General features: G+C 40.6%; 1 protein-coding gene, 1 long non-coding RNA gene and 2 pseudogenes across 8 annotated transcripts; 3 read left to right on the forward strand and 1 right to left on the reverse strand.

Moving 5' to 3' along the window:
* Positions 1 to 1404: 1404 nt before the first annotated feature.
* LOC127772874 (sister chromatid cohesion 1 protein 1) lies at positions 1405 to 8873 on the forward strand. 2 transcript variants are annotated; one of them, XM_052298859.1, is made up of 21 exons: positions 1405 to 1601; positions 1791 to 1859; positions 1958 to 2016; positions 2112 to 2156; positions 2243 to 2262; positions 2371 to 2447; positions 3645 to 3741; positions 3899 to 3980; positions 4060 to 4138; positions 4248 to 4411; positions 5097 to 5140; positions 5221 to 5376; positions 5473 to 5641; positions 5757 to 5824; positions 5936 to 6083; positions 6147 to 6234; positions 7236 to 7363; positions 7463 to 7547; positions 7631 to 7743; positions 8207 to 8340; positions 8459 to 8873. In XM_052298859.1, exons 1-20 carry the CDS (start codon positions 1549 to 1551, stop codon positions 8221 to 8223), a joined length of 1761 nt encoding a protein of 586 aa, XP_052154819.1. In that variant the 5' UTR covers positions 1405 to 1548; the 3' UTR covers positions 8224 to 8340; positions 8459 to 8873. The 2 variants fall into 2 exon arrangements, with proteins under 2 accessions (XP_052154819.1, XP_052154818.1); XM_052298858.1 differs by lacking the exon at positions 8207 to 8340 and having other exon boundaries at positions 8459 to 8870.
* Positions 8874 to 9490: 617 nt separating this feature from the next.
* LOC127774304 (uncharacterized) lies at positions 9491 to 10413 on the reverse strand (annotated as a pseudogene).
* Positions 10414 to 12221: 1808 nt separating this feature from the next.
* LOC127773209 (uncharacterized) lies at positions 12222 to 21264 on the forward strand. 6 transcript variants are annotated; one of them, XR_008017540.1, is made up of 8 exons: positions 12222 to 13847; positions 14583 to 14676; positions 14982 to 15122; positions 16578 to 16701; positions 17038 to 17081; positions 18363 to 18525; positions 18719 to 19933; positions 20572 to 21260. It is a non-coding gene; the product is annotated as an uncharacterized LOC127773209 (long non-coding RNA). The 6 variants fall into 6 exon arrangements; XR_008017542.1 differs by having other exon boundaries at positions 12222 to 13628; positions 13720 to 13847; positions 18719 to 21249; XR_008017539.1 differs by having other exon boundaries at positions 18719 to 18905; positions 19773 to 21241.
* Positions 21265 to 22171: 907 nt separating this feature from the next.
* Positions 22172 to 23728, forward strand: LOC127774305 (uncharacterized; annotated as a pseudogene).
* Positions 23729 to 24174: the final 446 nt, after the last annotated feature.

Here is a 24174-nt window from a genome sequence, read left to right on the forward strand (position 1 = left end):
AGTCCTATGCTTACACAATGTACTACGGCCTAGCCATGATGTAGATGATGTAGCACAAGACCTTTTAATTAATTAATCGATCGACAAGCGATCCATGCATGCATGGGAGTAATTTACAGGCTTCGAGAGTTCACACACTGTTGCATTGCGACTTGCGAAAAACACAGTGCTACACTGAGAATTAATGATGGCCATCCGCAGCTAAGTGATGATCTGTGAGCAATTAGCAATTACTGGTTACTGACGAGAGGTGAGTAGGTAAAGGCATTATTAGCAAGAACTGCATCGGAACAAAGTTCATTCCGGTGGTCAAAACTCAAAACCCCAGCGAGCTGAGGCGTGAGAGCAACATCGCCAGCCGTCACCGTCTCGCCGTCGCGTCATGGGGGGGGGGGGGCTACGTGCTGGTGCGGGATTAGATCCATGAATCCATCCGTGCCGCCCACGCCGTCAAACAGCCACGCGCGCGCGGGGTCAGAAACGTGCGCGGCTGCACGGCTACGCCAAGAGGTGGAGCTCGCCGCCGCCGGCGGTTGTCACGTCGCCGACCGCCACCGCCGGACCTCCCCGTGACCCCGTGAGCCGTGGTGCCTGGAGGCTGGAGAGGAGAGGAGAGAGATGGAGAGAGGGGAGATGGAGAGGGAGGAAGAAGATGAGGAGGTGAGTATGACACGTGGGGTCCACGTGGGTCCCACTATTTTAAAAATTATTTTATGTGTGAAAATGACATATGGGTCCCACAGACTTTATTATTTTTCCGGATCGAATTGCCACGTAAGCGCCACGTCAGTGCCATGTCAGATGAAGACCGAGTCAAATTAGCCACGTAGACGCCACGTCAGCCAAAACCGCTATCAAAACCTCCGAGCGACCTCGTTTGCCCGGTTTTCGTAAGTTGAGGGACGGGTCGTATCCGGTTTTGCGGTCAAGGGACGAAAATCGGACTGGCGACAAATAGAGGGACCCAAAGTGAACTTATTCCTTGGGGAAAAAGAGAAGAGAAAGAAGTGGGCACTGATATGTGGGCTCACATATTTTTCTTCTCACTTACATGTGGACTCCTCATGTTTTTTTTAATATTTCTTGCTGACTAGGATGTCACGTGAGCGAAACTAGTCTTTCATACTATCATGGTATTTGATTTGGACGGTTTTGCCAGGATGAAGGGTAAAAGGATTTTGGTATTGTGTTTTAGGAATGCCAATTAAACTCGAGTGAAGACGGGGTACGGTTAATGGACTTATTCGGGGAGACAATAGTGAAAAATTATTTTGGGCCCGGAAGGCCTTGGCCCATGAGTGGCTCCGGCGCGGTGGATTACCGAGACTACCCTTTACGCGCAAAACATTTCACCGATCTGCCCCCCTGATGTCTTTCTTCCCCCACAAACCTCCCTCCCTTCTTCCTCTCTCCGAGGTCTGAACACCCACCCCACGCAACCATCGCAAAAACCCCACTCCACCTCTCACCTGCTCTCTCCGCCGCCGCAGCGGCGCAGCGCCTCCACTCTCACTCGCTCATCCATTCCCTCCCTCCTCGCGATCGAGAATGTTCTACTCGCACCAGCTCCTCGCGCGGAAGGCTCCGCTCGGCCAGATATGGTGGGTTTGCTTCGCTCTCCGCTCCTCTCGATCGCGTCCTTTCGGCTTCTCTTCTCATGCGCCGTTCTGCGGTGCTCCGTTCTATATTGTTTTCTGCGATTTCTCTGCTCGTTCCGCTCCGAAATCCGAATGTTCGCCACTTGGTTGGAGTTGATTAGGCCGCTGATTACTCCGCTTTTTTTTTCGCAGGATGGCGGCGACGCTTCACTCGAAGATCAACCGGAAGCGGCTTGACAAGCTCGACATCATCAAAATCTGGTGAGCGAATTAGTCCGAATCCAGTTGTCTCTGATTTCTTCGTTTCGAACTTGACGGTTTTTTTTTGGGGGATTTTGTGCGTGTGGTTTTTGGGTTAGTGAGGAGATTTTGAACCCGTCGGTACCCATGGCACTAAGGCTCTCCGGAATTCTCATGGGTGAGTCCAGTTTGCTTGTTGTCTCCATAGTTCCGATCGCATTTGTTTGGTGATATTTTCTGATGTGGGTGCTTGCGTCGTGGGAGTGTGAGTAGGTGGTGTGGCGATCGTGTACGAGAGGAAGGTGAAGGCTCTGTATGGTGAGTTGCTCCCTGATTGCTTCTCTTTTGTTTCCATTTTTTTTGGATTCGTTATAGACTCAAACTGTGTGAGATCTTCTTCGCAGATGATGTGTCTCGGTTTCTGGTAAAATTCGAGTTCGATTTTCACCTAATTTTGGTGCCTCCTCCTTGATCCATTTGCCTGTCTATGCTAACATGGTTCAGATTACGCTTGTACTAACTCCTCACACAGATTGAGATCAACGAGGCATGGCGGGTCAAGCCAGTCGCAGACCCCACCGTACTTCCCAAGGGCAAAACCCAAGCCAAGTAAGTGCCCTCTTTGTTTCCATGACCTTCTAGGACCAGAAGTTTCTAGATGTTCTGTGCACGGTTTTGGGTTCGAGGGAAGATTGAAGAACATGCTATTATGTTGGTGACCGAGGGGAGTTTGCTTTTGTTTCCCTGCTGCCAGGGATTGTGAGTTTGTGTGTGATTTTCACCATCCGATACTAATCTGATGGACTCGTCATTTGACACAGTTGCAAGTTTTGATATGTCATCAGCTTACTTGGTTCTGATTAGAGCATGCTGCATCTGTGTAATGTTGATTTTATGATGATACTATCTCCTTGCAGCATAGTACATTGTTATGTTTTCAGATGTACCTGATGTTGTCATATGACTGATTGTTCTGTTCTACCTGTTGTCTATTGGCGGTTCATGGGACCCTGCTGTTACTTGCCTCTTGTTGTCTTGCTGACTTTGGTAGCAGCCGATGTCTGTATTATGCAGGAGTACTATTCTACAAATGATCTGTGTTTCCTGGCAGCATAAATTTGTCTGTATGTTGTTCCAGTATATGTAGGTCCTCTACATTTGTAGGGTGATGAAGGGCTTTTGCTTCCCCACAGTGTTTCCTCCTCTCTTAATGAAATGATATGCAACTCTCTTGCATATTCAAGAAAAAAAAACTGGAAGGGCATTAGGCAGTTAGGCAGGCATTGTCAGTGAGCGATACATGCTTTATGGGGATGAACATTTGACTTTTTCTTGGGTGTCAGTTACTGGTGCCAAGGGAGCAGGTCTGAGGGCCGTCTGGTACTTGAGAAATGTTGCTATCTTAGAGTCTAGGGAATTCCATCACCTTTGGGAACCGGAGGCAAACATTTCTTAATCTTGTATCATGCTCGAAGGACTGACTCTTGTGGGTGTACCATTTCCTTCCATTGTGGCCTGCATCTGATATGTAACCATGTGGCTGTGCCATCATCCCCTTGATCCCTTCGGAACTATGTTCGATAGTTACTGCAATGTTCACGTGATGTTGATACCTGTACTGTTGCAATGAGTTTAACCCTCTTGGAGTCCTGGATAGTTCCTCTGAATGATTGTATCCCAAGGGTCTTTTCAACTTACTTTTGTAAATAGCATAGAGTGGGTATAAGTTGGTGGATGGAGAATGATATTTTGTACCAAGAGTAAAACAGTAATGGTTTGCTCATCTAAACTTGGGGCTTCATGCAGGTATGAAGCAGTAACACTGCCAGAGAATATCATGGATATGGATGTGGAGCAGCCCATGCTTTTCTCAGAGGCTGATACTACAAGGTTCCGGGGAATGGTAATCCCTGTAATCTGTATATTTCAGCGGTGTCTGATTGTATGCATTGAAAGATGGCATTAAGTTATGAGCAATAACCACGAGATAGTCTTGCTTTCAGTCTCCTGACTTTTGCCAGATTGTCTCTATTCCTCTGAAATCCGTCATGCATGTGCAGCGTTTGGAGGATTTGGATGACCAATACATTAATGTCAACCTAGACGATGATGACTTCTCGCGCGCTGAGAATCATCACCAAGGTTTTCATTTCTTTTCTTATGAATTACTCTTTGTGGTTGCTTAAGAGGTGTACTTTCTGACTGAAATATGTTATCTCAGCTGATGCAGAAAATATCACCCTGGCCGATAATTTCGGGTCTGGGCTTGGAGAGACTGATGTGTTCAATCGTTTTGAGAGGTGAAGCAAAATTTTATTCTTCTCTTATTCTACCATTCATTTTTTGCACTTCTTGTTCCTTATTTTGGCCAGTACAATTATTCATTGAGCAATGTTACAATGTCACCAGATTCGACATAACAGATGATGATGCAACTTTCAATGTCACTCCTGATGGACACCCACAGGTTCCAAGTAATCTGGTTCCTTCTCCACCTAGGCAGGAAGACTCTCCTCAGCAACAAGAAAACCATCATGCTGCCTCATCCCCTCTTCACGAAGAAGCTCAACAAGGTCAATTCAAGCACATGGTTTGGTCTATTTGATCCTAAATTTGGAAAGGGTACTATCATCCTGTAAATTGGGATTTTTTTTCCAGTTTCCATGCCAAAAGACAACAATTCTCATCTCTGTTTTTTTAGCATGCCACAGATGCAAATGATATTTCAAACAAGTAAAACTTCCATCAAAATATATCTCAGTGAATTTATGATTTGTTGTAGTTTCTTCAGGGATATGAACTTGATGGTTATGTCAATATCTCTTAACAGCTAGATATTCTATCTTATCATATACTCTGCTATATTATGTTGGTTAAGCAGCTAAAAGTTCACTCATCATCTCCTGTTGCCTTTCTACATTTCCAACGGTTGGATTTTCGCGAGGCTAGGTAGAGATGCTGAGCGATTGCCATTGAATTTGCTACATGTTATGTCATTGAATTTGGCTTTTGTCAACGGGATAATAAAACACATTGTGTAACTTGTCACCATTCACACTAGTTTACTGACTGAAATTCAATTTATATTATATTTGAATCTTTTCTACTTGCTAAACAAGACTTGCATATAGCCTCTTCCTCGTGACTATCTGTACTTCAGTTTGCTATATCTGATATAAGTGCTGGACATGGTTTGGGTACATTAATATGTGCCATAGTGCAAGTGCCTTGTTGCAATTACTGACAACTTTTCTGCAGGGGGGGCATCTGTAAAAAATGAGCAAGAGCAGCAGAAGATGAAGGTTTGTGATCAAGCGAGCCGTTAGCTTCAGGAACATCTAGATGAAGAAGATAATTGTTTTGTTTGATATTGTTTAACCAGGGTCAGCAACCTGCTAAATCATCAAAGAGGAAAAAACGTAGGAAAGATGATGAGGTGATGATGGATAACGACCAGATAATGATCCCAGGAAATGTATATCAAACATGGCTGAAGGATCCATCAAGCCTCATTACCAAAAGGCACAGAATCAACAGTGTATGTAATTGCTTTGATTACCTAATTCTGTGTAGAGTTTTGTAACTATGCAGAATTTTGTGAACATATCTGATGTTTTGCCGTGTAATATTGCAGAAAGTTAATCTTATTCGGTCAATCAAGATAAGAGACCTCATGGACTTGCCCCTCGTTTCTCTAATATCTTCCTTGGAGAAGTCACCCTTAGAATTTTATTATCCTAAGGAACTTATGCAGCTTTGGAAGGAATGTACTGAAGTCAAGTCCCCAAAAGCTCCATCTTCAGGTTACTACACAATTTGTAGTTTTCTTTCACCTTTCTGGATCACCAAGGGAACTGTAAGTTTTTTATAATTTAATCTGCTAAGTTCGAACTGAAAAGGTTGCAATCTTTTTTAAAGGAGGGCAGCAGTCATCATCACCAGAACAACAGCAAAGAAACTTGCCTCCTCAGGCATTTCCAACCCAGGTTATTTCTAAATTTATATGTTTATGGAAATGATTTATGCTAGCTTTTCCTATTGAGCTGTAACATTTACATTCATTCTTGAACTTGTCTGATAAGTGGTTCAATTTGCAGCCTCAGGTTGATAATGACAGGGAAATGGGATTTCACCCAGTGGACTTTGCAGATGACATCGAAAAACTCCGAGGAAACACTAGTGGGGAATATGGAAGAGATTATGATGCTTTTCACAGTGATCATAGTGTTACTCCTGGAAGTCCTGGTAAGTACAAAAAACAATATATTTTATTTATTTAGACACTGAATGACATCAGTCCTGCTGCAGGGCTAAGTCGCAGGTCTGCTTCAAGCTCTGGTGGCTCTGGACGGGGATTTACGCAGTTGGATCCAGAAGTACAGTTGCCATCCGGAAGGTGAGTGTTGATTAATAGCAACCTTCACTAGTTTTCTGAAATATGACTTGCTCCTGGAATAAATAAAAAGTTATCCGTGCAAACTTTTGAAGATGCATGTCCTTATACTGGAGCCTCTTTGGTTTATGTTCCAAAGCATCGAAGTGGTTAGTTGTCTTATTGATGAAGTGTTAGGCAAGAAGAAAAGGAAACGGAGATTGTTACCCCCCCCCCCCCTCCAGCGGTAACCGCTGAAAACCACGTGAAATTTGTCCTCAAATATTTGAATTAAAAATCGGCGGTTTTGCGTTTTCGGCACAGTAACCGCGATATTCGCGCGGTTATTGCCAATTGTGTAGCAGAATAGAAACACTCTTAAAAAAGTTTAAAAAAACACTTAAATGTGTGTAGAAATTGGGGATAATTAGAAGAATATATAGGATACTTGCAAACCTAACTTTTGGGTGTAAAATACAAAAATTCTGCATGACATTTTCTATGTTATGGACTTCGAAGCAATTCAACATTTCGTAGCATAATAATTCAACAACAACAATTCAACAACCTCACATTTGAAAGCATGTGCCGAGAGAGAGCGATAGAGATAGATGAGAGGACCTAGGAGATATTTTTCCCACTTATGGGACTTAATGGGCCAGATAAACAGTGCAACTGTGCAACCTAAGGTCCATTACATTTTTCTTTTTTCCATTTTCTAATGAACATTCGGTTTTACCCTCAAATTTGAATTTATCTTACTCTTTTTCAAAAAATTTCTTCACCGTCTACCACTACAAATCAAGAAGTTTTTTTATTTGTTTGGAATTTTGAATTTGGGCAAAATTCATCAAACCCTACCACCGGTAACCCTTACTGTACCCCCGCGGTAAGCGCGGTTACCGGTGGTAAGGGAAACCCTGGTCTAGGCTACTTGACTATCAACTATCAAGTGGCAGCTTCCTATCTATGGTCCTTCTATTTTCATAGAGGTCTTAGTACAACTGCGTGAGGTCATTGAACAGGTCCAAGAGGCAGCATTCATCTGGAAAAAGCTTTGGGAACCTCGATCCAGTTGAAGAAGAATTCCCATTCGAGCAAGAACTTAGAGATTTCAAGATGAGAAGGCTTTCAGATGTTGGGCCAACTCCAGGTTGACTTCTTTTCAGTCCTTATTTCAAATGATTCTATACAAAAGTGTGGAAATTTATTTCCCCGTCATCATACCGATTAACTTTTAATTTGGTCACAGACCTGCTGGAAGAAATCGAACCTACTCAAACCCCATATGAAAAGAAATCCAATCCTATCGACCAGGTCACACAATCAATCCACTCGTAAGTATTCAACTATACATTATGTTTGTTCCACAGATTACAGTAGATGTATACTCTGTGATCATCAAACTAAATCCATCCAGGTACCTCAAGCTACACTTTGACACCCCAGGGGCCTCACAGTCTGAATCATTAAGTCAGCTAGCACATGGGATGACTACAGCAAAGGCTGCCCGACTCTTCTATCAAGCATGCGGTATGAGTTCTATAATCCCAGTGCGAGTCAACAGATGATGCAATCGCTAGAGTAAACATAATGTTAACATTTCATTTGCTGGTTTGATGGTTATTTATAGTTTCCGTAAGTTCATTTCAACACTTGATAAGCCATGTGTACTTCCTTTCCATATTGCAACTTTGCAAAGAAATATTCCAACCATTGTTTCAAGTTATGATATCACCGAAACCTTTTAGGCTCATTACGTTTTTCCCAGGCTTCTCTCATTACATTGACCAAGTAAATATAATAAGTTCACTTTATTAGTTCATGTAGTGTTAAGGGAGGAAAACAAATGTGCAATAGCACTATTTCCTGAGTTGGATAAGTGGGCAACACCTAGTTTGCTTAGCCATAGACATATGTTGGAAAATCTTGAAGAAGTACCTTGGAAATTCAATCGTACATCATTGTGGCTATGTATTTTTTGTTTCTTTTTCAGATTGTAGCCATGTTTGATGGACGAGTTAGTGATTTTAACTATGTCAATAATGGTTATGTTTCTTTTCTCCCTCGATGAGAGAGGATGAGGGCCTAACACCATGTGTGGGCAAGATCGGTGTTCACAAAAGTTTGGTTAGTGTTTTATGTTCTTAGCTTTACTGTTTAGCGTGGCAGTTTGATGTTTTTAGGTGCTTGTATGTGTTATTATTGGTTCAGTACTTGTATTTACTGAGGACCCTTTGTTCTGCAGTTTTAGCAACTCATGATTTTATCAAGGTTAACCAGCTGGAACCATACGGAGACATCTTGATCTCGAGGGGACCAAAGATGTGACATCCTAAATGTTTAATAGTTGGACAATGTTCTGCTGTTGTGGTTCTTGCACATCTCGTGTTATGTATGGTGTTTAAGTTTGCACATGAAGTTTAGAAAAACTTCGAAGGAAGGCTTGTAGGTACGTTGTATTGGGGCATGTATTTAACACTAGTTTTGTGTAGGAAAGAAATTTTGTAAGTATGCTGAATGGCTTGATAGCTGGTGCAAGGTTAAAGTTATACGATACCTTTCTTTCTGTATATTTAAGATGATGAAATAACTGGTTTTACCTCTTACCTGGGTGTTTGATGCACTTTCTTGACAATTACGTGTAATTTTTGAACATTCAAATTTACATATCTTTTTCCCTTGAAATTTACATGCAAATTTACTTGGTAGGCAACATGGGTAAAGCATGCCTATTACTTCTCCCATCTTTATTGTCATTTGTGTTTCAGAATATCTTTTTGTTTGAAATTTCCATAATTTTCATTCCAATAATTTTTATTTATAAATTATGCTCCTACTTGAACTCCTATAGTTATTTTTCTATTTTCAAAATTTATTTTGTTTACAATTCCGAACTTTCGATTACAGCAAAATATAGGGCTCTCCAAACCATGTTATCTTTTCATACCATACAACACATGCATCCATTAAATCATAATTTAAGTTGAAGAAAAATAATCTCACTCATAACTCACATTGTAGAACCAAGAACAGAAACAATCACACATAAATAGCATACATCAATCCACACATAGAAGGTTCAAGACACAAATAATGAGTTAAAGTCTGATCACATAATAGCCCATTGAAGTCTTACACATAGCAGTCCAATCATAGTGGCATTGCAAGCATAGAAGCCACACATAAGTTCCCTACAAGTTCAAGCCTTACAAGTAATATCCACCCATTGGCAGCACATTCATAATAGCAAAAGAACTAGATAACTCATCCAACCACCCTACATTGATCCAGGAAACTTGTCACTAATGAACATAGCAACCCAATGTAGCTTGTTTTCGAATGGAAGTCCATTGAAAGCTCTAGCAATGTGAGGGTTAGCCACCAAATAAGCATAGTAAAATGATATGTGGATGTCCTGAAAACCAGGAAGGCTTTTCAGGGTGTCAAATAAACCTACCGGCGCGTATTATCTGGCTGACCAGCCTTCACTATAGCAGCAGCAAGCTTGTCACCCACATTGGTGATTGCCCTAATCAGCCCATCATCTTCACTTTCAGTTGTTTTGGCCTTCTTTGGCTTGCTTGCAGATGAAGTTTCAGCATCAAGATCAATAGTGGTTGGAGCACGATTCACCTCTTCGTTTTCAGTTTCTACATCTTCAGTACCAAGAACTGAACTTGAGTCCTTTGCAAACTTTCCTGTAGCTATTGTGCTCCCAAAGATTGTAAGCATCTCACCATAGTGCAAAAGAGGTTTGTTAAAAAACTCAGCATCGGTCTTGTGATCCTATCATGTAACATATTTAACAAAATAAGTGCTTGCAACAAAAATGAAAAGTCTATAGAAATTTTCATGGAACAGGAGAGTTTATACCTTGATATATTCATTGTAGTGCTCAGCATCAAGAGTAATAACAAAATTAACTTCATCCCAACTAGCAGCACTCACTTTCCTAAGCCTGTTCATCTTTGTGAACTTCTTTTGCCATGTTTTCAAGTGATTCTTAATCTGATCACCGGTAAAATTAGTACAAAACATCTCATTGAGAGCCCTCGCACATGTGTTGAGATGGGCCTGTTTGAAGCCAGAGGAAGTCCTCGTCCTACTAGCCACAAGATTGGCTAGATGAGACAACATGAAAGAGGACATTGCAGATGTCCATGAAGCATGGTTGCTTCCTTCCTTTCCTTTGCTATCCATTTCCTACAAGCCATAATATGTCAGTGTTATGGATACCACGTACCTAATAGTAGTCGACTACATCTCGGTAGGACCCACCACATACCATGTCTTATACGGAAACTGACTTCAGATATGGAGGGAGTTCCGGATAAGGAAAGACAACCAGAGTTCTACATGGAAACGATAAAGACTACTCGGATTGTATCCATGGGATACCTATGGGTATAAATACAAGACCCCCTAGGAGGAGAGGGGACAAGACAATGGACGGCCACCTCAATAGACGACCACCTCAATCAACACCCACCACAATATACGGAACAACAGAAGCCAACATACACCAAGACAAGATGCCGGATATCGACTTCAAAGATAGGCATGGCTAGTCCCCTACGGTGTCTCCGGATACTATCAGGAGAGACGAAAGCGCTATCTCTGATCTCGTCGGGCACGGATTCGAGAAGGAAGGCTACCCTGTTATCGACTACGAGTCAGATCTTTAGACCGCTATGTCGACAACAGTTAGATAGACTACCCCACATATTGTACTGGTGTGATTATGGTGAATAAAGAGCAACTCAGGGTAAGTCTGTCAGTTAGTATATGCATATTCTGATATTACAACAATCTATATACTCCCTCTGTCTCATAATATAAGGGATTTTGAGTTTTTGTTTGCATTGTTTGACCACTCGTCTTATTTAAAAAATTTGTACAAATATAAAAAACGAAAAATTGTGCTTAAAGTACTTTGGATAATAAAGTAAGCCAAAAAAATAATTCCATTTTTTTTAATAAGACGAGTGGTCAAACAGTGCAAGTAAAAACTCAAAATCCCTTATATTATGGGACGGAGGGAGTACATTGATAACGTCTCCTCTATGATATATTCCCTCCGTCCCTAAATATTTAACGCCTCTGTCCCTACATATTTGACGCCGTTGACTTGCTAACTTTTTTAAACATGTTTGACCGTTCGTCTTATTCAAAAAATTTAAGTAATCATTAATTCTTTTCCTATGATTTGGTTAATTGTTAAATATACTCTTATGTATACATATAGTTTTACATATTTCTTAAAAGTTTTTAAATAAGACGAACGATCAAATATGTTTAAAAAAATCAACAGCGTCAAATATTTAAGGACGGAGGGAATATATGCTGACTATATTCATTTTGCTGCCCCGGCCTTTACGTGACATATCGGGTATAATTAAGGGCCGGTTTAGTTCGCGAAAAGAAATTTTTTTGATGTTACATCGGATATTTGATCGGATGTCGGAAGAGTTCTTCGGACACGAATGAAAAAACTAATTTCATAACTCACCTGGAAACCGTGAGACGAATCTTTTGAGCCTAATTAACTCGTCATTAGCACATGCGGGCTCCTGTAGCACTTATGGCTAATCATGAACTAATTAGACTCAAAAGATTCTTGCGATTTCTTCCCTAACCATGCAATTAGTTTTTTCATTTATTTATATTTAATACCTCATACATATCTCTAAATGTGATGTTTTTGGAAAAAAGATTAGGGAACTAAACAGGCCACTGAGCGTGGCGGAAGGGGCGAGCGCTGGGGCGCGCGGGGCGGTGGAATTTTGCAAAAAACCCGTCCGGTTTGTGAGTAATTCGGTATAAGCCCCTCACGAACAGTTCCTGTGAGGTGCTACACTACGCATAGGCCCTTCGGAAATCCGTATATTGCACGCAAAGGAGAGATAAATCGAGAATAAGGATTGTTCTCTAAAATGCGGAAGACAAGGGGCTTTTTCAAAAAACTCCGCGCACTAACCCCCGGTGACACCCCTCAAACCCTAGCCGCCGCCGCCTCGCGTCTCCTCCGCCTCCCCATCGCGCTGCCACCTCCGCATTAGAGCAATTTAATAGTATAGCCCACTACCGGCTCCAATTCATCTATAGCCGATCTAATAGTCAATTCATACCATAGTTGTTTACTATACTATTAATATATGGTCCCACTTGTCACACACACTGCATCTTGGAGTCCATGCTGTAGCTAGTTACAGATCTGTAGCCCGCTGCTCTTTTTTCTCATCTTTTATCTTATTAAAATATATTTATAGCTGGCTAATAGCTCTCCCCTGTCACCATCGTCGTCCCCGTCACCGAGCGCCGCCGCCTCCGCCTCCGCCTCTACCACCCCCTCGCGCTGCCACCTTCGCCTCTGCCTCCTCTGCCTCGCGTGGCCGTCGCCGGGCGCGCCGCCTCCGGCTCACGCCGCCGCTGCCGGCCATCGCCTCTGGCCGCCGACGTCCGGATCCGACCTCCATGTGTTTGGGGGACGCGGATCTGACCGCCGCAGCGTCGTCCTCCGCTATCGTCGCCATCGCCGAGCGTCGCCGCTGCATCCTTCGCCGCACCTCCGTCATTCACCGCCAAAGACCGCTGTGAGCGGTCGATCTCTGGTGTAGCCGGCCGTCATTGCCGCAACCTCGTGGGCTACAGGACGGTTGTCCGTCGATTTGAGGAGGGAGAGGCGGCAACAGCAATAAAGAGGGGAGAGGCCTGCCGGCGGCTGTATGGTGGAGAAGCGCCGCCGCAGCCCGCATCCCCTCCTCTCGCCCCTCCCTCTCCGACCCGGGCGATTCGCAAGCCGCCGCCGCCGCATGGGCTCCAGGAACCACCATCGTCGTGTCCCCTGGTCCCCTCAATCCTCCTGTGCGCCACTCATGCCGGCGAGATGAGATCGGATGCCGGCGAGATGAGATCGGCGGCAGTGGGCAACTCCAAGAAGTCGAGATTGAGGGCTCTGGCTACCGCCTTCGATAACATCTGGCCTGGTGCTGCGCCTGCCTCGGCATATCTGGCGATGGTGTCGACCTCGGCGATGACATGGATTGCGCTCCGACATTTGTGGCGGATCAAGCACACATCAATGGAGCCCCACTTCTCCTCCCCCCACCAGCAAGGGCAGATGGAGGCGGTGTGCGCCGGTGGCTGTAGATCAAATGACGACCTTGACGATGAGGCAGCCACGATCTCGTCTTCCCTGCTCAGTTCTTATTCTCATTCTCCCTGCTTGCATCATCCTCAAGCTTTTAAACCAATGCTTAGCTGGCTCCTACACTGAGCGGCAATGGTGGCACCAAAGAGCTGTCCAGGTGATCAGTTCGCCTGTGGATTTGTTGTTGAAAACACCACCAGGCAGCACGTGGTGGCCGATGGTCGCGCTTCCACCAACTTCTTCAGAGTGTGGATCCAGTCTTGATGTTGGGGAGCTACTACTTTTCCTACAGTCTTGATGTTTTGATTCATTTGGAGTTTTAGTTTGCTGTGCTCTGATTGTGTATTTTTCTTTAGGTTTGATCAGCATCTTCTTCTCGGTGCCATTCCATTCCACAAGACCTTCTGTTGAAGGAGCTTGGAGTTTGCAGTGTCGTGAACTGAACAAATCCTACGAGTGGCTGGTTCCCATGTGCCTGTAAGAGGTAGTCACACAACCAAATCGTTCCACTATTTGACCAATACGTGGGCTGAATAATATGAAGAAGTTCTGTCAAGCAAGTATTGCAGCATTTGTTTATTAATTCCTTTCTGCATGTATTGCTCCTGTTTATTATTTGTTGGTTGCTCTGATATCATTGAGGTGGACATGGCCTTGTTGTAAAATACGTTGTGCATATAGTGCAATCAAGTTCCAATGGTCTCAGTGGTGCAATATTGCAATGTGAATAGAGCAATTACTGAAGGTGTCACTGTTTGCCATATAGATGTCCACTGATATGATCAATGGTTTGAGAAAAATACTCAATATCTTTTTATTTCGCTGACGGTTCAGCAAATCGTTGTTTGTTAGTGCATTGTTATTACCTGGCTGTGATAATTAAGGTAGATTAAAGACCCAAAGGTTATTGATATGTAAACTCCTCGTGGTTAACCTAAATGACAAGGTTAAATGAACCAATGTTCCAGTTCAAAAAAAAAATGCTAATTAGGTATTGAAATGTTCGTGCAATACAATCTGCTTGTTTTACATGCAACTGTACATTTGATCTATCTTTGCATGTTGCCTACTCAGGCTGGTGCTGTTTTTATGTAATTTACAAATTATGTGCAAATTTCCCTAACTTTACATATCTATGTTTGTAACTGCTGCTCATGAGAGGATGTTCAAACAACTACCAGTTCTTGGTCACATAACTGAAATTTGTGTTTGATCACAGGTTCCTGGAATTGAAAGCCTGGTGTTACCAACTAGAGATTATCTTTGTATACCATAATTTGAGGACCTTTGCCGTGCGGCTGACTTCGTTCAAAGTAAGAATCTACTCAAAATGCATATCCTATAGTACGACGGAATCGCTGTGTATGTTCCAGTTTATTTTATATTGCACTGTTCATTGCAAGAGCAGAGACCAAAATTTGTGATTCGACACATTTTGTTTGGTACTGGTTTCTATGTAGGAACAATTATTTTTATGTTTGTTGGTTCCTTCAACTGTAATAACTATTTTGTACAATGCTTCGTTTGGTTTGTTTGAAACTCTTGAAGCTTGGCTGAATATGTTTCCACAGTGCATAAAAAAGTAACTAAAAGACTTTTTGCTTGCTGCATGGGGCAGGCCACCGTTGGCAGGCTGCTGGGCAAGCTAGGATTCAGGAGCTTGGAGCTGGGAGGCTGATATTCTCCCTCCTGTTCTCTGCTTCTATGGCTGGCGGAGGATGAGATAAAGTGGAGTTGGGGGCAAGTGAGGGCAGTGAGGGTATGAGGCTATGAGCTACCTCATTATTTTTCAGGCATTGCCTGATTTTCTCCAATTGTTAGCTTACATGCCATTCTTTAGTTTTATAGTGTTTATATAGGTGTAATTCACTCAATATGTATTTATATTACTCCTTTCTTGGGCAAATCTGTAGGAACAGAAAACGTGTATTTTCTTTATGTGCAATAGTAAATTATTGTTTTATAGTGAAATTGATAAGGCAACTGCTTCTAATTTGCCTAAATCAGTCATTGCTTGGTTAAAAAAAATAATGACAGCATGGCAGACAATTCTGAAGAGACCATATATCTTTAGTTTGATTCTAACAACCATCTTTTGTTCTGAACTTACGATATTTAGCCATTGATTAGATTTTCCATTCATCTATGAATGTTTGGGCTCACCATTAATTTGTTTCATTTCAGTGACCCTTATCCGTGAAATATTTTTCGCTTCCTCCCACTTTGTTTTCTCCACACCACAATCCATGTGTCATGGTTGATGCTGGTTAATGGTTGTATTTCCACTTTTTTATTTTGGGAGAAGTCTTCAGTTGATTTGCATATTTAGAAAGTGTATATAGTCCGCTAGAATTTCTTATGATTCTTTAGAAAAAACATATTCTCTTTGCAAAATTATGTATTTAATTTGGTTAGTTCAGGTAGAGGGCAGAACTATATACTATTCCATTTGTAATACATAAATTGCTCTAAAAGCACCCCATTTATATTTTTCTATTATAAGTATTGACATCACATGCATTCTTACTCTTCCTCAATTTATGCGAAAGATTGATTTATTTTCCATATGATCGTAGATAAATATTGGCATTGTCGTTATAGGATATATATAATACAATGCTCATTCTATATTTAGCCTATCTACACGTGATGGCTAATTTCTGTCTTGTGCCATGTGGAGGTACTTCAATTGAAGTGGGTTCAATTCAAGTCTATGTTTCATATCTATTTTTTGCTTGCCATTCTTTCGACATGATTAAGTGACATAATAGTTTTGCGGAGACAATATTTCTAGCTCTATTTTGTTAGTTGAACAACCTCATATATGAAATTTCATCTGAGTTAGTGCTATATGACCGAGTTGTAGCTTATTCATTATGCTTGGAAATTCATAGTGAAATGGAGATTCACTTGCAAAAGCGTGTTTGGGACCTTGGGACTGATATCCAACTATCAGCATTTCTTATTATCTTGTATAATCTGGTTATGGTACAAGATAAGACTAATGCGAGGATGAGCTTTCTCTTGAACATTTCTGTTTGAACCACCTTATGTATAATCTTATCATGAGCATTGGTGTTGCATATTTGTTTCTTGGGCAAATTAAACCAATTATTATTTATGCATAAGTTGTAAATAGCATATGTTGGATGTAACAATTCAAAAAATGTAGTACTTAATGCCATTGCTTGTCAATTTAAATGTTTGAATATAGACACCTTGTGAGAGTGATCCATTTCTGCAAACTGGAAGAAAATGACAAGCTTGTGCTTACACCCTTTGAGAAGAACGTTCACATCTGGAGACAGCTCTGGAGAGTCCTCGAACGTAGTGATCTGGTGAGTAATGCTTAACCTTCACTATCAGTTTCATCCATCGCTCTTGTGGTTGATTGCTTGCCAGTACTTATGATACTAAAACCAAGCATTTCTCCAAAAAAAAATAAGTAGGACATGCATTTTTAAAGGCAATGCTTTGCAAATTTTGGCTCACATAATGACTTTGCTTTCAATGTTCCGTAGTATTATTGCATTTTTTCCCCTGGAAGTGCTACTCTATTGTGCTCAATCATATTTGCTTTTACTGGATTAAAGAGTAGAACCTCTTTGGATTATTTTTAGTTCCTAATATACTTACTTTTATTCTCTTTTCTTCCATGAAACTGGTGGTGGTAGTCAATGCTCGAGATCCCTTATTCTACTGCTGTCCTGACCTTGAGGTACTTATTATGGTTTCTGGGATAGTACTTTTCACATTCAAGCAATATATAATACCTATAGCAAATGAGTTGCGGCTTCTCCCTGGTTAATGATCAATGCTCACCTATCACGCGATGTAGTAGCAAAATTGCTTGAGAAATCGTATTCATGTATTCTCCTTCAGAGATTATTTTTCAGGCATTGCCTGCTTTTCTCCAATTGTTAACTGATGACTAAGTGCTTACCTGTAATACTAAATATTTCAAAACTACAGCTTTCACCTTTAACATGCTTACTCATTCCACTAATATATCTAAGGGTCATCAATTAACAGCTATCCAATGTAATTAACTCCTACTTGCATTTCAGGAGATGCACTGTTCCTGCTTTTCAGTTCTCTTTTCCTATAGCTCGTCAATAGTTACTTCTATTTTGCCTGTCCTATCACTTTGGTTTTCATGGTAGGATGAACATAATGGATGTATTACAGACAAAAAGAAGAATCATCTGTAAACTATACTGTGTCCCAGTAAATAATGCTACTTCCTTATTGTTTACCTTCATATTTAGCTCCTTCCCTTCACTTAACATTGGTAGAGTTTTAGGCTTTGCTTAGCAAGGCAAACCTGCAGTGGGAAAGGGAAAGCAGTGAGGTCTATCCTTATATCATGCTTATATCATGCTTACTATGCTTTGTAACTTTGCTTCCTGAACTGTGTGCTCCCAGAAACATGGTGCTATTAACATAAAAAATACACTGATCAATGTACTGATGAATTTCGCTGCAGTTAAAACTAGCAATAGTAGAGCATTAGTTTACATGTTGTGCTTTTGTGCTGAAGAGGAAAAGTTATTTTGTAGATAGTTCCAAGATTGCATTTTTCTGCTATTTAAATCACAACGGAGTTGCCAATGATAATTTTTTTTCCCAATGGTGTGACATTATCTATTGGTTCATTTTTCTGATAACTGACATTTCTATAGGGCATTGCTTTGAAGTTTTTTAAGCTATCATGTTTGCCAGTCCCAATTTTCACATTTAATCCTGTAGTACTGGTAAATTTTTAGGTCAGGAATTGATAGTTCATACATATTAGCGTATTGTTACCTGGGTAAATTTTGCTTGCCAGTTGAAAAATTACATCCATGGGATTGTCTTGTTTCACTCGAGATTTTTTTCTTACTTTCATTTTTCTTACGATTTTAGTAAGCTGCTACTATGCTTGATTTAAGTAAGATGTTACTAAGGTATAAGTCATGGTTAGTCTTTCACATGGAAAATTCATGAGCAGCGGCATTAGATGCAGGTAGCGAATGGTATGATGGAAAGAAGAGGATCTAAGGATGGTGGCAGATCTGGAGCCAAGGTCGATGGGGATGGCCAGGGCATCGCGGCGGCGGACCCCGGCAGAACGACAAGAGGTAGAGGAAGTGGGCGGCCAATCTAGGAGGCACACCACCCGGGTTTGTTCTTGGCACCTTTCAATGTTCTACTTAATACACTTAGCGCACATAATTTACAGATTGAAAAGAAGCATGTTTTTCTTACTGTAATTCTACATCTATTTGTTCATCATATGATTTGTCTACTCACTAAAAAGCATATTAATGTTATGTGTGTTGTTTAAGTGATCATTTTTTATTTCCATTTATCTAGGTCATATATTGTTCTGCTCCACATCTGCCTGTTAAGCAGAGTACCTATCAGCGGTCCCAAGTTTTGCTGGTTAATTTCGATGCCTGGTTGGTTTAGCTGCTGGTGTTGCCCAGGTTTCCAAGTCCATCAGCTGCCATCATCCAAAGGCACTGGCTTGGTCTTTGCTATGCTCCTCCTCCTTCATCAGGTTGACACATATGCTGGAATTATTTTCCGTGCGTTTGTTCAATATATGTTGATGTTACTTCTGGGAAGGCATCAACTGATATATTAGTGATCACCTACTACTGTATGTCATCGACCTCCTCTATGCGAAAACAATCCCCAAACTCGAGAATCGCATGCTTCTAATAACAGCAGAAACATATATGTATTGCCCTTAGTGCAATAGTTAAGTTCAGTAGATATATCCTATCTGATGATTTCTCCATAACTTCTATTTTTTTTTCTTTCCATATTTTGCCTGGTCATGTACTCATGTACTGCTAAATAAGTTTACTGTATACAAGTTTAATGCATTTCGCAATCATATGTCTCCTTTGAAAAACTCCGAATTATAGAAGAGGAAAAAAAGGGATCTGGTTGCACCTTATAGTCTTATGTCTGTAATGTTCAAGTATTTCCAGAATTTATGAGTAAGGCATTAGTAGTGGCCACCCTTCATGAAGCAAAGTAAAATAGTTAGGTTCTCTATCAGTTGAAGTTGTCTGTAGTCCCAATAAATCTGACAATGGTCTCACCTTTATTCTAAACTTCATTCTGAGTTATAGAAATGTGGCATTTAAAGATCCATGTTTTTCTACAATGCTTAATTTCTTTTTAATCCGTATTTAAGTGATATTTAAATAACTCATATTGGATTATGCAGCTCTCATATTAATACAATCTTGGAACCTGTTTATGATATATAATGCATCAGTGTTTTGCAACCTCGATTCTTTGATAAGATGGTGGTTATCAATGTTTGTGGTTTGCTCTATGCATTTCCTCTGCAAATATTTATAGTTAGATGTTTTACTCTATATGTTAATTGACTGTGTACCACTTTTCTCAGGTTCAATGAAACCATATAAGAGTACGATTGGACCAGATGAAACAAGGGAAAGTAAAATTGGGCATAACATTCTGTTACATTAGAAAAGGGATTCAATGGTGCCTGCTCGTTGCAATGGATCTAAACTAAATATAGTTGAAGTTGTAAACTAGAAAGAAAAGGTATCCCTAAACCTAAATAGACACATGCATATACAGATAAGTAGCTAACAAAATGATTTAATCATTTACAATATTATTCATCATAGACTACTACCATCACCACCACTACTTTCTATATATCAGTAAGATGGGGGCCCTCTGTAGATTGATTAGTCGTTGAGATATTCATGCTTTTCTCACTTTCAGTTTGAGATATCCTAATATTAATTATTGCATGAATGGCACAATAGCTCCTCTATAGCTTTGCTTCCACTTATAATTTACTGTTATCTTGTATGGCTACAACTTCAGCTGTGAGGATAGATGGGTAGCAGGATTGAATGACATTACTTAAATGGTAAAAATCATATTTTCTGGTTGATGTGTTGAATGTGATTTTGCATGGTATATATTACTAGCTGAGTAAATTTTGCCCACTTCTAATTAGCTGCTAGCTCATAAATAAACATCAATGGAATTTTGGTGTTCCATTATCACTGGTTGACCTATTAACAGTTTTTCCGTGCTCGGGCACTTAGTGCGGTAAGGTTTTATTAGGGTATGGTATTTATCTGCATGTGCTTCTCAATATATGATTTCATTGGCTAACGTATGCTTTCATGTACTTATTTACATTCCAACATGTTTGGATTCTTCAGAATATGATGGGATGCTGAATGTAATCTTGAAAAGTTGGGCCCATTATTCTTCAGCTGTCCTATTTGCAAAAACCCAAAGTGTATAGCAATGTGTACCAGGGATTATTTTTCTATTAATTTTGGGTTATTATGTAATGAAAACATTGTATATTCATGTGAACCATGAGTCTCTAATGAACCGAAATTTCAACAGAGATGCTCTACGTTGATAATAAAGTGTCCATCTGTAGTAAGATATTTACCACGGACGAAGCAATACTAATTACGATGCTATTGATATCCAAACTGTTGAACTGTAATCTGTGATGTCACTTATCAAATTATCGTAGATTTCCCTCATCGTAGATTTTAATCCGTGCAGGCGGCGCGCAATGGCGCGCCCCAGCCTCTAGTAACTACTTGGCTCAAGACAGCAAAGAGACGTTTGAACTTGGCTGTGATTATTCCAGCCGTTGTTTCAGGCTACTTCGTTGCCGAAATGATTGCGTCGAATTGACGAAGATGAGGTTTAGAAGCACCGGCGATCGATATGAGAAACATGCAACCAACCTTTATGATTATGTATTGGGTACCTTAAGTTATCCTTGATAATGTGTGAGCGGCTGTTGTTTATAATTAAGCACCTTAAGTTATCCAACTCTAATGTAGCTAGCTTCTGTTGAACCAAAGGCTAAATTTTTATCTATTTATATCTTGAAAAAAAAAGTATGTTCGCGAACGGTGTTAATAACGTGCAGAGAGGCAGAGACACCATCAGTAACTGTATGCTGATACGGGGAATTTAACTATTTGTCACTTTTAGGTTTGACAATTATCTAAATACGAAAATACCCTTCTTATGTTTATAATTTTTTTTTGCCCTTTCTTAAGAGATGGTCTTAACTATTTGCCACTTTTGCCCTCATGGCAAACTCGGGTGGAAAAGGTGTGGGACCCACTTGTCAGCCTCTTACTCCCCTTCACCTCTCTCCCTGATGCGATTTTATACTTCTGATTGTGATGATGTAAAGTTCAATATTTTATACTCTCCCTGTCCCATAGCAACCTAGGATTGGCGAATCTGAACAAGTCTCATGTCCAACAAATTTTGTGATATTATGGGACAGAGAAAATAGAAGGGAAATGACCCAATTTAGAAAAAACAATAGAGCAACCATAACGACATAATATGCTCAAAATGCAACACGGGTGAATAAAAATGGAATAAGTTGAAATGCAATTTACAATAAGCCAACAATAAACCCATTCATTCAAAATAAACAAAATAGACCACCCCTACTTTCTAGTACATCCCAGCGAGATGACTCTCATCCATAACAGAAGCCTTGTAATAATGTCAATATATTGCACGTATCACTCACTTCAGCATATAAAACAAATAAAATATTCCAGGCTCCATATTTGATCGGTATGGAGTACAAGGGATACAGTCTTAACTTGTTCAGTGCAGTCTAAAGCACAATTAGGGGAACACAAACTACCCCACCTCATGGTTCCTGGAAGTTCCCACTTTCATCTTTGGAATTATCACCATGGCAGCCATATACGACGCTGACCATCATAGTAAATGTTGGAACACCATATAGCGGCATTAACAGCGATGACAAACCTTATATTCCTCATGCCTCTTCTGAAAGCATCTTCCGACCTGCACCACACAAAACATAGTAACTCAGTACAGAATTCAAATTGATTTGGATATAGCTGCATTAACATATTATTTGACTGTCTATCTAGTTCATTCAGAAGGCAAAATAGTGCCATAATTCATATTCCACACTAGTCTGGGCATGTTTGGCAGATCCTTGTTCAGCGAAGCTGGAGCCGAACCAAACACTACTATGATGGATCTGCTCCACAATACACATAGAAAGGGTGGAGCTACCTTTTCCCACCTCCACAACTCCAGCTCCAAATTTGGAGCCCTACCAAACATACCCTAAGAGGATCAAGTGAAAACAATAGATACAAACCACTGAAAACAGGACGTAAAAGATCTCTACATTCGTGAAAAAAATTGAGTGTAAAATATTAGTGGTAGGTATAGGCATGGTCTATATCTCCACAAAATTTCAAGACCAAATTCAAATTTGCTTGCAAGATACAAGAAATACAAACATTGCACGGATAGTGATAGGGAAGTTTCATGCAAAATTTGTCTTCTTTTAACTTTCCAAACGAAGTTGAGTTTGGTCTTAGAAATTTGGTGAGAAAGAGATCATGCCTATCCCTACCTTTAATAATTTCTTCGTGAACATAGAGAAATCGAGTTTTCATAGGTTCAATTTATAGCACAAACAACATAGACGGACTATAAAGCTAAGCGCGCCAACTGGCGTGCTCATCTCAACGATTGGCTTCAGCTTGCTGTCAAACCAGGGATTGAAGAGCTGATCATTAATTTGTCATCAGTTAATGCAGATTACAAGAGCTTTTATCTGGTGGATCTGGAGATTCACTGTGGTATATTTATCTTGCCTGTTGCAACTTTCATCCAAAAGTCAGAATTGGTCACTTGAAATGCTTGACAAGAATACAGCTGTGTATGGTGAATATCACGGAAAACGGGCTAAGTTCTCTTCTCTTTATTTCACTGGGTTTGGAGCGGTTGGAACTCAGACACTGCAGCACGATAAAATCCCTGAAAATACCATGCCTGCAGCGTCTCAGCTACCTAGAGGTTATGACTTGCGACGGGCTGCGAGTTATAGAGAGCAAAGCTCCAAATCTCTCCAGTTTTCGCTTTGCGGGTGACCTTCGTGTACAAGTATCACTTGGTGAAACAGTGCAAATTAAGCAAATCTACAGGTTATGTAACGATGCAGCCTTTTATGCTCGTACTGAGCTGCCATCCAGCATGCCAAATCTTGAAAGGCTTCTTATACATTCTGACACTGAGGTATACGCTCTTAATAAGATTTTAAAAAGACCAACTCGTGATGCATACGCTTATAACCAATAATTGTCTTACAGTGAAACCTAGTAGTATTTGAATCTGCAGATGGTCAATACACAGATGCTGCCTAGCAAATTCTATCACCTCAAGTACTTGAATATTGCTCTTGGTGGAGGAACCTATGATTATCTCTCTCTGGTTTCCTTCTTTGATACTTCTCCTTTCTTGGAGACTTTCAACTTGAATGTAATAAAGGTATAAAGTAAATGTGGTGGAATTGCTGCTAATTAATTTGGGTTTTTTGTTCACTGTTAGGCACTCTGAGTCCGAGAACGAAAGGAATGTGTCCCAGGCTGTGCTTAGTTCTATGGGTGAAAAGTTTCGACGTGTCACATCGGATATACGGACACACATTTGAAGTATTAAATGTATCCTAATTGATCCGTCATTAGCAAATGTTTACTGTAGCACCACATTGTCAAATCATAGAGTAATTAGGTTTAAAAGATTCGTCTTGTAATTTACATGTAATCTGCGTAATTAGTTTTTTTATCTATATTTAATACTCAATACATGTGTCCAAATATATGACGTGACAGGATGAAAAGTTTTTGCGTGGCAACTAAATGGTTTTTTTTAGGACCCTTCAGGTCTGAGGGTGATGCCAGAGCACCGCCGTCATGACAAACTCAATTTCTTTTCTGCAA

The sequence above is a fragment of the Oryza glaberrima genome, chromosome 5 (assembly GCF_000147395.1).
Source record: "Oryza glaberrima chromosome 5, OglaRS2, whole genome shotgun sequence".
NCBI classification, from domain to species: Eukaryota; Viridiplantae; Streptophyta; class Magnoliopsida; order Poales; family Poaceae; genus Oryza; species Oryza glaberrima.

What these genes read in the sequence shown, in the direction of transcription:
- LOC127772874 (XM_052298858.1), top strand. Translation starts at nt 1,549, where the DNA reads ATGTTCTACTCGCACCAGCTCCTCGCGCGGAAGGCTCCGCTCGGCCAG. An exon ending in GCTCCGCTCGGCCAGATATG is followed by an intron (nt 1,602 to 1,790) that starts GTGGGTTTGCTT and finishes TTTTTTTCGCAG; the next exon opens with GATGGCGGCGACGCTTCACT. An exon ending in CGCTGAGAATCATCACCAAG is followed by an intron (nt 3,981 to 4,059) that starts GTTTTCATTTCT and finishes ATGTTATCTCAG; the next exon opens with CTGATGCAGAAAATATCACC.